The sequence below is a fragment of the Sorex araneus genome, chromosome 6 (assembly GCF_027595985.1).
Source record: "Sorex araneus isolate mSorAra2 chromosome 6, mSorAra2.pri, whole genome shotgun sequence".
Lineage (NCBI taxonomy): Eukaryota > Metazoa > Chordata > Mammalia > Eulipotyphla > Soricidae > Sorex > Sorex araneus.
In genome coordinates this window covers 79790874-79804741 of record NC_073307.1, presented here as the reverse complement: position 1 = coordinate 79804741, position 13868 = coordinate 79790874, and the positions used below count along the sequence as shown (strand labels likewise).

The following is a 13868-nucleotide window of genomic DNA, read 5'->3' as shown; positions in this document are numbered from 1 at the left end:
TGAGCCTCGGTTTCTACCTGGACTGAATGAGTTCCCCTCCATGGGGCCTCGGTGCTGCCATTCATAGCTAGTCAAGGCCCACACTTGTGCTGAATGACACAGAGGGGCAGGTGGGTAGGTAAAGGGCTCAGGTTAGGGACAATCTTGCGTGGCCTCGGACCACAGCCACTGTTGAGCTTAGCACCTCACCTCACAGACTAACAACCTTTCCTTGCACAGTGGCTGCCAAGCTGTGGTGAGACTGTGCATATGTGGGTTTTGGAGCAGGGCATGCAGGCACCCCCATAGAGCTTGACAGGTGTGACCTGTCATCACTACATCTCAAAGCCTGTGCTTGCACGATCAGCCTTGCTCCAAAGCTCCAGGAGGTTGGAATTTCCAGCACATCCCTCCTGCAAGTCCCACCTCAAAAGGTGGCCCTACTATGTAGTCACATGCAAGTCACAGTGGGGATGAGCAAGACCCCAGTCCTCTGCAGAACCAGGGCCTGAGGAAAGGGAGGAGAGATAGTCTGTTCAACTTCTTGGAAAAGTCTAAGCTACGAGCACATGAATCTTTTGAGATTCCAAAGAGAATCTCAACTCTGGACTTATCTGCCCCATTTCTAAGGTCCCAAATCTCCACATATAGAAGCAAGTGACTCTTAATTATCCAGGAGAGTTTAATCTACCGGTGTAAAGTGATACTGGAAAACTAAAAGCATTGTCCTATAACCAAAGACACCACTTTGAGACAGGCTCCCAACCAGAGAGATAGTACAGAGAGTACAGTACATTTCTGAATGTCCCCTAAGAAGAACAAATCTGTTAGACTCAGGCACTTGCCTTGCTTGCAATTACTTGGTTCAGCCAGGCTTGATCCCTGGTGTCATATATGGTACCCTGAGCACCACCAACAGTGATTCCTGAGTTCAGATCCAGGAGTAACCCCTGAGCAAGTGTGGCTCCAAGACCAAAATATTTTTTAAAAATGAAAAGCGAAAATAAATAAATAAATAAATAAATAAAAATCCAAAAGCCAAGAATGGAATCTCACCTGGCATCTTCTGCAGAATGGAATCTAAAGTTCTCAAAAGAGTGGCAACAACCCTGAAGTAATCAGTGCCTGCCTCTATTTCTTCCCCTTCTCTAGCCCACGGGGCAGCCTGGGCCCCAGTTCTGGGGCAGCACCATGGGCAGGATGCTCTCGAATAATTTCTTCCTTGCCATGAAAGGCAAGAGTCTTCCAGCCTGTTGAGTTTGACAGGCAATCTGTTTTCATTTCTAAATGTCCCCTAAGAAGAACAAATCTGTTACACTCCGGCCAACACATTTCCATGAAAATGAAATTATGAAACCTGACAAAAACATCAAACTCTAATATGTCTTAGAATCTCACGGAGAGTGGAGTGGACACGGTGAGAGAAGGAACAGCCAGGAGACTTCTGGCCGCTCCTTCCCTGGCTGTGTAGGTCCCCTGGGCAAGGTCTGCTGGCCAGGATACCAGCCTGCGGCCAGTGCACACGGAACATTCCTCCGTTCGCTGGCCTTCAAACCTGCTGAAGTGAACATTTCAGGAAGGAAATAGAGCATAGCCAAATTTCCTAGCCATGTGAAAATGGGGCTGAAGAAGCTTCCAGCCCCCAAAGGCTTCTCAGCCTGGCTGCTGTCTCCTGCGGCCCTTCTCTCCTCTGCTGGTAGGAAAGTCCCCTACCCCCACCTCAGCCCTCAACCCCCACAAAGGAGCTCCCTCTCCACACCAGCGAGGCCACTTGTAGCAAACATAATCTCAAACCAGACCTGAGGTTGTCCGAGGTTGCTCTGTGTTTGGGGGCGTCTGGAGACGGTTATCTAATATCTTGTGCTTACAAGTGGGAAAGGCCTTAGAAATAGCTGACATTTTGAAAGAACTTACTAAGCATTGGGCACTGAGTTAAGCACTTTACATGCATCATAAAAACTGAATTCCTAGGAGGTAGCTACTATTATTACCAGGGAACAAATGAAGAAGCTGTGATTGGCTTCTTCCTAAAAAAAAATACCAAAAACAAAACTAAAAAATTTCTCCCAGCAAAACCCAAGTGAAACAACCTTTCCCAAGGAAACACATTAGACACTGGATCTCAAAACTGTTATGGGTAAAGGCTTGCAAAGTACCATTTCCTCTTGGAATGAGCCTTCTATGGAAGTAGGACACAAAGGGGAAGTCCAGATCAGCTTCCAAGAGGCTGAGGGGCTGTTCTGGAGGCTTCTGTGCTGCTCAGACACACTTCAACAGCTGAGGCAGATTCTGCTGAGCCTCTTCTCTTTTCCTCTCTGCATCTCAGTCCAAGAACAGAACCCTAAACCCTCCCCTGCCTCCCCATCCTTCCCACCTCTAGCTGAGAAGCTTCCAGCCTCTTCCTCTTCCCCTCCAGCCGCGGCTTGGAGAGTGTTATGGTTCGGGCTGTCTAGTCTCCAAGGGGATGGGTGATTTATGTCCTTTTCTTCGGCAAACAGCTTTGTAGAGAATAGATGTGATGTGCTGAATGTCATCAGGCGGGGGCAGGGAAGCCTCTCAGAATCCCAATGAAGCCATCCTAGTCCAGGCCAAATGGCACCTGGGGACTGTCATTGTGTGTTTCCTCTGGTGGGAGGAAGGAAAAGGTGCAGATCCTGAGCAGTTCCCCTGATTTCTGGCTTGCCTGATGGAATGTGCCCCAAACTGGGGCCCTCTGCTTGAGCTTACCTCTTCTGCATCTCTGTCTTTTCCAGGCAGGCTCAAGGGTTGCCTGTGCAGAGGCTGAAGTGGCCTCAGAACCCTGACCCTTCTGGCTCAGGCACAAGGGACAGAGGCATTCGCTGGGACAGAATCAAGATTCAGCAGACACTCCCCTAACCCACAGTGTTCAATGAAGCCTCCTTGGCCCCTTGTTCTCTCTCTGTCCAGACTTCTCTCTCCTGTCCTAGTGGACACTCAGTTCTCCCTAAGTTCTTTGATGTCATTAACTGTGTCTCTACCTTCCCCCAACTGTCTACCAGCTCAGCAACATCCCCAGTATGCCAAGAACTCTGGTTTGGTGAAAGAGAGATGGCCCTCTTGTTCTCCCATAAACTCGAGCACCCAAGCTCTGAGGAGCTTTGGACAGATGACAGTGTGACTTTCATGCTTGGGGCAACCAAACACTCCTCGTGGCAGTGTATGGTGATAGTACTAAGGAACTGGACCCCTAACCGACTCCCAAGGCATGGCAGAACTCATGAGCTCACACAGCCTCTCATTTTGGGGATGTGGAAACTGAGGCATAAGGAACTGGTACACAGAAGCAGAAGCAGGATGTAGAGCTGGGCCCTCTTGCCTAGGTCCAGACATTTCTCTTCCTCTCTCACCCTGCTCCTCATCCCTCACCCCTTCATCGGAGATCAGCCTCAGCGACCAGTCCATTCTCCAGCCCAGCTCTCCTCCCCATCACAGGCTGCAGCCCACACACTCTGTCTCTGGGGAAGGATGGTAATTAGTCTTCATTGTGCTGTGCAGGCAGCTCCTGGACTGGAGGGAAAAAGGAGACAAAACCTGTGTGTTCCCAGCTCTCCAGGATGGGTCTGGCAAGTTAGAAAGCCACAATCAGGCTTGTTTTTCAAGTCCGTGTTCTCCCTTGAACACACATCTCTATGTCTTGGCTTCCTTGCTCTTTCAAGCTTGTGTTGTCTCTTTTTTTTTTTTCCTTTTTTTTTTTTTTTTTGGTTTTTGGGTCACACCCGGCGATGCACAGGGGTTACTCCTGGCTCTGCACTCAGGAATCACCCCTGGCGGTGCTCAGGGGACCATATGGGATGCTGGGATTAGAACCCGGGTCGGCCGCGTGCAAGGCAAACGCCCTACCCGCTGTGCTATCGCTCCAGCCCCTTGTGTTGTCTCTTGAATAAGTATTCCTTTCCTTCTCCCCACTGACATCTATGTTTTGTTAAGAAACCCATATTGCTTCATGAGAGAGAGAGAGAGAGAGAGAGAGAGAGAGAGAGAGAGAGAGAGAGAGAGAGAGAGAGAGAGAAGAATATTAGGTTCAGCCACGTGGAGACGGGGCAAGGCAGAAGTTAAGGGTCACCAGGGTTTCAGGGAAGCAGTTGCCCTTTTCCCAGAGAGCAGAGAGACAAAGGAGTGTTGCCCTAGGGTGGGGGGAATGCAAGGCAAATAGGTTGCACTGGTTCTTGGTTCTTGTACAGAATGGAAGGGGAACAAGAACTAACAAAAAAGGTCACACACATGAACCAGGTGGAGAGAAAAAATAGGTAAAGGAAGGAGATGGTAGAAAATGAATTTTTCTCTGTTAATTTCCCTGGGCACCCCCACAGAACATTCTACACAGTTGGAGATGGTGATAAGAAGAAAGGGGGACTAGAGGAGAGAAAAGGAAGGTGACAGGTAGGGCTTCTGGAATCACTTTGCTTTCCTTGGCAAGGCACTCAGAGCTCTGGTCCAGAAAAGCTGGCTAGTTTGCCAAAGGTACCACAACAGGGGCAATAACTAGGTTCTGCCAATTAAGGGTCATCTGGGACTTTCAAACTCCCTCCCCTGGGTCAACTAAATCCCTGATCTCTGAACAACCATCTCATTAGTGAACTAAGAAATATGACAGATTTTAGAGGGCAACTAGTCTACCTGCGGTGATTTACCATGCCTTGCCCAATCTACAAGCACAGAGCCATGACTTGTCCAAACACATCACATCAAGACTGTGGCATAGATAGAGGCCAGATCTCAGAGTGTCCACTGCAGGGCCGCTGGCATCCTTGGGGTGGTATTATCAACCCCAGAACATAGACAACTCCCACACTTCCAAACCCTTTAGTAGGAGCCCCTTGCTTTCTTGCAGGAGACTCACTCCTCTGGGGACAAGTATGAAAGGAGCAAGACCCCCGGAGAAATACTTCACAGATGGAATGAAGGAGAAAGAGGACAGAGAAGTGCGGGGGAAGGAGGGAAGGCAGTGGTGCAGTGCTCTACAGTGCAGTGACTTTTAAGAAGGAAGAGTGCTGAGGGGCAAAGAAAAGAGAGATGGGCAAAAGGAACAGTGGGAGGGGGAACAGACTGTACCCCCCAAGCCCTCTTTGTGAGGAACAGAGGAGTAGCTTTATTGCGCAGCTATTATCTGCCTTTCAGATTCTGAGGGGAGATGAGTGTGTGAGGTGGAGGGTGGGCAGGGGCACGGGAGGGGATGTTCCCCAGGTTCGGGCACTCACTCCAGCACATCGCGGTTGAACTGCTTCTTGCTGTTGCCCAGGAACTCTCCAATCATCTGCCGGCTGAGGCCCTTCCGCTGGAGCAGGAAGTGTGCCACTCCGATGGGGGTGTCAGGGATAAAACCACGCGAGATCAGGAATTGGATGCCCTTGTCCGGGTTTCTGGGGAACAGGAGCAGCGAGAAGGAGCAGAGTGAGCTAAGGTTCTCCATAACTCCTGTCTTTCCTTTGTTCTGGTTGGGGGAGCCCATAAAAGTGCCCGCAGGTCCTGGAAATAATTTCTAGGTAATATAAGATTCCTTCTCCTGCAGAGGGGTTCCTGAGGGAAGCAGTTCTCACCACAGGCTCACTCTCCTAGCCCATGGTGAACACAGTGGGGCTGTCAGAAGCAGAGGGGAAGGTTAATCTGGCTCAGGAAAATGAATTCTGGATAGGTGGGAGCACTCCTTCTCTCTTCCTTCCTCCCTCCTGCTGGATCTTACTCGAGACTCCCAAGGAAGGCCCCTTTTCCTTACCTGTTGCCTCTTGCCTGTACCCAATAGCCACCCTGGAATCTGGGAGAGAGGGTGAGTTTGGGAAGTAGGATGAGAGTCCCCCCACTGCTGCCCTCTCCCCTGCTGATAATGGCCTCCAGAAAGGAGAGCAGGTTCTCCTCCTGCTCTCAAGGCTGTTCCTTCTCGGGCTGAGTCCAAGCGGGGGTGTGCGTGCTGTGACTGAAGGTGGACGGGCTTGCGAAGGGACTACAAATCCACTCTGAGCTGGGATCAGTTCCAGGGAAGGTAAGTACAGAAATAGAGGGTAAGCATTTAGCACTTCTTACAGCACTATGACATTTGGGGGACAACCAAGCATGTAATTGTTTTTCAAGCAATTCATTTTTACTGTTTTTTACAAAAATCTCAGCCCACAGTGTATTGGGTTAAACACACACAAACACACACACACACACACACACACACACACAGAGTCCTGCACTACAGATAGTTCAAGAACCCCTGTCCCGAGGGATCTGAATATGTGCGTGAGCATTCGCCCTCCTGCAGAAGTGATGCTGTGGATGAGTGAGCTCCGAAGCCTGACGCAGGAGGAAGCACGGGGACAGGCAGTCTGACAGGGCTGGCCTACATCTGGGGCTCCCTAGTCAGTTAGCAGCCTGCAGCTCACCTTCCTGGTGTGAGTTCTTTCTCGTGGAATGGCACAATAATGTTATCTGCTGACCCTGCTGGCTAGTTGCAGGTGCCTTCTGTAAGGTCATCTTCCTAGAACATGAGTCTCTTCAGAGCAGGGGATTATCTTTGTGCTCCTGGCACTGAAAAATCAATCTGTGACAATCAGGTGATGAAAAGCACCGGCACATGGGCGACCTGGCTTGGTCGGGGCTGACAGCCAAGGGAATGGAGGGTGCAGCTCAGGGGCTTGGGACCTTGGAATTCCCATGGGCCTGGTCTGTTGGCTTGCCATGCTGGTCACCGGCTCTGTGTTAAGGTTCTCGTGGGGTGGGGGGTGGGGTGGGGGGCTCTGAGCCACTGAAGCCCTCCATTGCTGCTTCCTTTCCCTTAGGTTCTTTCTACTCTGCTTGCTTCACCCCTTTTCCTTGTCTGTCTCTCCTTTTAGTTCATCCCTCTCTGCTTTCTTACCATTTTCCTCCAACAAGTCTGACTTCCACTCAGTCTTTCTCCTACCTCTTCTATTGTTTTCTTTTCAGGGTTCTCATTTCTGGGTCCGTAGCCGTTTCTACCTTAAGGTGAAAGCATAGGGGTGGGGTGTGTTGTTTTGTAACTATTCCTTCTCTAGAGAAATTCCGAACAATCCCAAAATGTGTGTGTGCATGCGTGTGTATGCATGTGTGTGCATGTGTGTGTGTGTGCGTGTGCATGTGTGTGTGTGTGTGCCCCAGCTTGGCTCCAGGAACATGGGCTTTCACCTGGGGGGTAGTAGACATTGTAGCACATCAAACTGACATCCAGCTCCCGGGCCCCTGCAGCCACCCAGCCCAGGAAGGCAGAGCTCGAACCCCCGCCCCCCCTCCTCACTGCTGCGGTCACTTACATGTTGAAGAGGTTGAGGCCAATGCGGTAGAGCCGTTTCCGCAGCGTGTCTGTGGACAGCGTGGGAGACTTGCAGCTGGCAGGGTTCTCGCAGTGGTAGCGCGGCAGGCTGAGGATCATGGCCTGCAGGGCCTCCTTGGACGCCGCGGCTGCTACTTCGGAACCCGACTTGGCCGATTTGGTGGATGTGCTGCTGCTGCTGAGCTGTTCCAAGTGCTCCCCGGCCTCGGCCCCTTTCCCCACTTCCCCTACTGCTGCCGCCGCCGCCACTGCCACCATCTCCTCTTCCTCCTCCTCCACCAGCTCGGCCTCCAGGGGCTCAGCTTCCTCCAGCATCGCCTCGGCGGCCCCGGCCTGGTCAGCGCCCAGGGCCTCGCCAGCGCTGGCCTCCCGGCACGTGTCCGTGGGGGGCACGTTCCCCAGTGCAGCCGCGGCCGCCGCCACAGCCTGGACCTCCTGCCCGGAGGCCTCGCCCTGCTGGCCTTGGCTTCCTGTGATGGCTGATTCGGCGGGGACCGGCGCCGCCTGCTGCGCGCCCAGGCAGTTGGCCACGGACAGCGCAGTGGACGAAGAGACGGAGATGTTCTGGCTGGCGATCTGCACCGTGACGTCCCGGAAGGCCATCATGAGGGTGCCGCTGTGGCCCTGCGGCAGGCAGGTGGCCTCGGCCGCCCCGTCGGGCCCGGGCCCCGCTCGGACCCCCTCGGGCTCGCGCAGCTCGGCGTCCAGGCCCGGGGGCCCCGCGCCCGCGTGCAGGGCCTGGTGGAGCTGGTACGCGCTGCCCTCCTGCAGCGAGCACATGGTCTTGAGGCTCCAGGTGCTGAGCGCGTCGTCGATGGACTTGGCCAGGGACTGCACCTGCTCGGTGAAGGAGTCCTCGAGCTCGGTGAGCGTGCCCGCGAAGGGCGGGGGCAGCGAGGGCGCGCGCACCAGCGGCAGCCCCAGGAGCCCGTAGCCCTCCATCAGCGCCTTCTCGGCCGCCAGGCTCTCGGCCGTGGGCGCGCGCACCTTGCGCAGGGAGATGCGCCGCGGCAGGCGGCTCTCCAGCAGCGAGTTGCGGATCTTTTCGAAGTTCTTGCTAAGCTGGTACTGGCGGAAAGCGGTTTGGATGGTACAAGCGGCGCGCCGGGACACCAGGTGGCCCCCGTACTTGTGTTCTAGCATTTCAATCTGCAGCGAGGACACAAGAAGGAAGAGTTGCGTTAGGGCACGGGGCTGTTGCCAGGGCTTCTGGAAGCCCCAGTGCACGGGAGCTGGTGGAGGAGCAGCGATGCCCCGAGGGATGCAGGGCTGAGAGGTCTTGGCAGGACTCCTAGAGGGGTAGGAGACAGGACCGAGGAGAAAGATGCGATGGCAGTCAGGCACTACTGTGGTCATTCTTATTGCTGTTGTTATTGTTGTTGTTGATTTCGGACCACATCCAGCAGCCCTCAGGATTTACTCTTGGCTCTGTGCTCAGAGAATCACTCCTGGCAGGGCTCCATGGCCATATGGGGTGCTGGGGATCTAACCCCGGTGGGTGACGTGCAAGGAAAACGCCATGCCCACTATGCTATCTGTCTTGTCCCTGAAAGTGTTTTTTTTTTTAATGTTCCTATCAGTGATACATAAGAAATACTCATGGAATGTACGACAACTTCCATTGGTATTAAAACATCTTATCAAAAAGATGAATGGTTAAGGGGCTAGAGAGGTAGTACAGGAGATAAGATGCAGACCAGGCATGCAGCTGGCTTCAACCCCAGTACCACATATGGTCCCAGGAGTACACTTGAGGTCACTCCACTCCTGAGCACAAAGACAGGAATAGGCCCCCAGTACAACCTCCACCCCACCCCACCCTGTGGCTCAAGCCCTCCAGTGAAAGGTTAATATTAATTCAATATTATTAAAAGTTGTTGAAACTGGGTGAGGAATATATTGTACTATTCTCGCTACTTTCGTGTACATTAAAAAATAATGAAAATTTAAAGTCAAAAGAAATACTTAAAACATATTGCTGCCAACAGAATATTACTCCTCTATACAAAACTATAATTAAATTGCAGAGCCAGAGAGCTAATCTGGTGGGCATGGCACTTACTTGCCTTGTACATGGCCACCCCGGCTTCATCCCCAGAACTCCATATGGTCCTCTGAGCCCCACCAGGAGTGATTCCTGAGTTCAGAGCACAGCTGGGTGTGACAGAAAGAAGGACAGAAAGGAGGAAGGAGGGAGGGAAGGAAGGAAGGAGGGAATGGAGGAAGGAGTGAAGAACGGAGGAGGAAGAGAAGGAAAGAAGGAAGGAAGAAGGAAGGAAGGAAGGAAGGAAGGAAGGAAGGAAGGAAGGATGGAAGGAAGGAAGGGAGGAAGGGAGGGAGGAAGGGAGGGAGGGAGGGAAGGAGGAAGGGAGGGAGGAGGGAGGGAGAAAAGGGAGGAGGGAGGGAAGGAGGGAGGGAGGAAAAAAGGAAGAAAGGAAGGAAGGGAGGAGGGAGGGAGGGAAGAAAGAAGGAAGAAAGGAAGGAAGGGAGGAGGGAGGGAGGAAAGGAGGGAAGGAGGGAGGAAAGGAGGGAGGGAGAGAGGGAGGGATAAAGGAAGGAAGAAAGGAAGGAAAGAAGGAAGGAAGGAAAGAAGGAAGCAAGTAAGGAAGGGAGGAAAGGAGGAGAAAGAGGTTTGCTACAGCATACATGGAACTAAAGGGTGCCATATTGAACAAAGTGAGTCAAAGGGAAAAGGACAAACACCAAACCATCTCTGTCCTATGTAGGGTACAAAGAAACATGGAGGACCAGAGTGATAGCACAGTGGGTAGGTCGTTTGTTTGCCTTGCACGTGGCTGACCTGGGTTCAATTTGGGGCACCCCAAATGATTCCTCAAGCCCCACCAGAAATTACCCCACAGAGCCAGGACTAAGTCCTGAGTACCACTGGGTGTGACTCTCAAACCCAAACCAAGCAAACAGAAACCATGAGAAGAGGAGAAACGATGGCCAGTGATGAGAGACTGAGCTTCTGCCTTCCGAACTGAATTTACTAAGTGGGGGAGAAAGGGATGAGAGGAGAACTAGAGACGGGTGGAGGGAGGGAAATGCTCGGTGGAAGGTGTGGTAGAACAACACTGTACTCCCGAGACATCAATAGCAACACTATTATAAATCACAGAATAATGATAATGTGACAAATGAATAGTATCATTGCTACTCCCCTTCATGGGCTTCCGTCTTTGCATTCAGTTCACTGCACCGGAGAGTTCCCCAGTCCCAACAGCTTTGTAGGTTTGATTGATTCTCTTTGTGCTCCCAGTAACTCCCAAGGACTTCATATTAAATGCATGTGGTAGGTACTTGATAAATGTGAATTTAACACAAAGATGGGTATTTCAGAAGTGGGGTTCCTTCCAGGCTGCTATGCTCCACAATTTGAGTAACCCGTATATTATACAGTAAGAGCTGAAAAAACAGGACAGGACTTGGTAAGGCTGCTGGAAGGAAGTGGGGTACTACCTCCTCTGGGCAGATACGAACCCAGAAAAACTCCTAATATGGGACCAGTTTGCCCTCCATGTCCTCACTCACCACCTCTCAACTTTGGTCTTTTCTCCCCATTATCTCTCAAAAGAAATATAGTCTCCTTGAGCTGTGAATGATCAAGATCAGTTAGCCACGCCCCTTCCTGGAGATTAGCATGGAATAGACAAGGATGGGCAAGATGGCAGTTCTGTGAGCTCCATCTACTCTCTTAGGAGGTTTGAAGAGAGAGAGAGAGAGAGAGAGAGAGAGAGAGAGAGAGAGAGAGAGAGAGAGAATGTGTTACTGGGCCCTGAGATTATGTCCTCCTCATAGTCATACACTCCACAAACATACTCTGATTCCTAAACTAAGAGAAGGGAGACAGAGGTAAACACTTCACGGTAAGAACTTCATCCCTCCCACATCCCCAGGATTCCCAGTGGGGAGGGGTACAGATGGACAGGCCAATCCATCCCTCAGTACAACAAATGCTTCCACCTGCTTCATGCCCTATTCCACCCACTAGGATCTTTAGGTGGAGAAACTGTCTCTGAAGGACTGTCTCTGCCATGGAGCATTATGGGGTTTTGGGTTTTTTTTCCGTTGGCTTTTTGGGTCACACCTGGCGATGAACAGGGGTTACTCCTGGGTCATGCACTCAGGAATTACTCCTGGTGGTGCTCGGAGGACCATATGGGATGCTGGGAATTGAACCCCGGTCGGCCTCATGCAAGGCAAACGCCCTACCCGCACTGCTATCGCTCCAGAAATCATGTCAGGAGGGAGAGAGTGTTGCAGCTTGTGCTTTCTGCTGGCTGAATGCTGCCATGTTTCCAAGGCCTGCACTGAAGACTTTCTGAGAGGCATGCAAGTTCTGCAAGAAGTGCAAAAGGAATCAGGGACACATGACTGCCTCCTTCTCTCCCAATTTCTGAGGAGTCTCCTCACACCTCTCCTGCAATGCTGACACCAGACAGGAAGTCACATCTCATCCCTACCTGGCCTTTAGTCAAGGAACACCCCAAGACCATTCTTAGCAGCTGGGTTAGGAGATGCTATTGGCATCAGCGGGCAGTTTGGAGTCCCATTGCTGATAGCATTTTCCAAAGGGTGAAGGGGGTCCATCCTCAGGGTCTGGTGTCATTGTCTGTGGAGGCTACAAGGACCCTTAGGAGACTTTTTAGCAGGTGATGCCATCACCCAAACTGAGAAGAAGGCTCAGGTTTATACTCTGAATCTCCTCCAAGTCCTGCGGCAACTGTCCGTGCGAGGAGAGCGGCTCCGCGTGCCCTGCTGACTGCCTTCCTCCCAGTGCTGGGAGAATGCTCTGCATGCAGTGGCTCCAATGAATGCTTATTGAATAAATGATCAGCTTCAACATGATCTCGTGACTCTCAGACTCCTCTCATCTCACCCATAATGCTCATCCCCGATTCCCTCATAATCCCAGAACCCCTGAGCTCTCCCCACCCCACCTCCCCACAACTCTGGTCTCTTTTGTAAAATTCCTTTCTCTACAAAGAGACTTATCCTTGAGTCTCCTCCACCTGCATCTCCAACCTCCACCTGCCTCCAGACCTTCCCAGCTCTTCCCAAGCTAAAACATCTCTCTGCTAGAGTCACTTGCCCTGGGGTGCTAGCCCAGGTCTCTCTCTTTTCCACTGAGCCTCTCAAAGGACCAGTCTGCCTCCCTCTAGTTCATCCCCTATGTCAATTCTCCAGGATTGACCTGAGCCTGAGTGCCCTGATCCCTCCCTGTCGGCCTCCTGCTGCCACCATTCTTCTAAAAGGACTCAGGAAGGTCACTGATGATCTCTAATCACTAAATCCAATGGCCCACTCTCCACCTCTTTCCTCCCTATTTTTCGTCAGCGCTTGATATTTTTATCCCCTTGAAATCTGTTCTCAGTTCTCATGGCCCAGTCTATCTCAGGCTTTCTGTCTCCATCAAGCTCACTTTAATCCTTTGTCACGTGACACACACTCTCTGAGCACACTAGGTATAAGTCACGGGCCTCCATCTTCCCTTCTCCACACTCATCTTCATCATTTGCTATGTCCTTCCAAACACCTCCTGTGATTTCTATATGGAGGTCATTAGAAAGCCTCAGGTCACTGGTAAATAAGACCTAATTTGAAAGGACTGTCTCAGGCAGAGGTTTGTGGCAACTCTCAAGATGTTCTATAGGCTGGTATCTCCTCCCTGTTGTCTATGCTATGAAAGCATCATCCACTGTCTCAGTCACTCTGAGGGGCTGATTAACAAGCCATGGAGAAATGATCAGTCCCATAGCTGACCTTTAGCTGCTGTTTGACTTTAGACAAATATCTTACTATCCTTGGCTCTTTTCTATTCCTTTTGTTGTCATTATTGTTATTTGGGGGGGGGGACACACACCTGGCCATACTCAGGTTTTATTCCTGGCTGTGTGCTCAGGGATCACCCCTGGGAGTGCTCAGCAGACCATATGGGGTGCTGGAAATTAAACTTGAGTTGGCTATGTGCAAGGCAAGTGCCTTACTCGTGCTATCTCTCTGGCCAGACTCTATTTCTTGTCTGTCAAGTGATACTAATCCGAAGGGGCTTGCTGGGAGAATTCAATTATTCCATAAGAGTACCGGTTCAGAATAGGAACTCAGTAAGGGTTAACTGTTTGATGATGATACTAATCAGATAAATGACTCTCAAATCTCTATTTGCAGTCTTGATCCTAGAGCTGAATTTTCAATAGCTGATGAATCTTTCTACCCACCTCTCAAGGTCATCACTTTCTCCCTCTCACCCAGACCTCTTTCACTGTCCCCCTGTCTGCTGCACAAATGACCTGTTAAGCCATCCAGTCTGGGAAAGCTGTATTGTCCTTGGGTCCTTTATCCCATCCTCTGCATTTGTCAGCCTCCTTCAGAACAGCCCCTCAGAACCTTCTGCAATGACCTTGACCGTTCCACAGCCTGTATCATGCATGACTCTTTGACTCACCATTGGGCCATTCTGGAAGCCTCCAAACTGATTCCTTCTTCCCCTCACCTTATACCATCTATTATTATCCTGATCGAGCTCAGAAAGCATAGTTCTCTCTTCCATTGTTGGAGACCATTGCTCCAAGTAATCATTAAATGCTTCACTTTGGCG

At 51.3% G+C, this 13868-nt stretch overlaps 1 protein-coding gene across 4 annotated transcripts in view; it reads right to left on the bottom strand.

Annotated features, from left to right (window-relative positions):
- The window catches only part of IQSEC3 (IQ motif and Sec7 domain ArfGEF 3), a 106910-nt gene that overhangs the window by 26820 nt on the left and 66222 nt on the right, over positions 1 to 13868 (bottom strand). For all 4 annotated transcript variants that reach the window (XM_004603885.2, XM_055141230.1, XM_055141232.1 and 1 more), the window contains exons 4-5: positions 7248 to 8416; positions 5199 to 5360 (exon numbers count right to left, since the gene is read on the bottom strand). In XM_004603885.2, the coding sequence (XP_004603942.2) occupies positions 5199 to 5360; positions 7248 to 8416 (1331 nt within the window). The remainder of the gene's footprint in view (positions 1 to 5198; positions 5361 to 7247; positions 8417 to 13868) is intronic.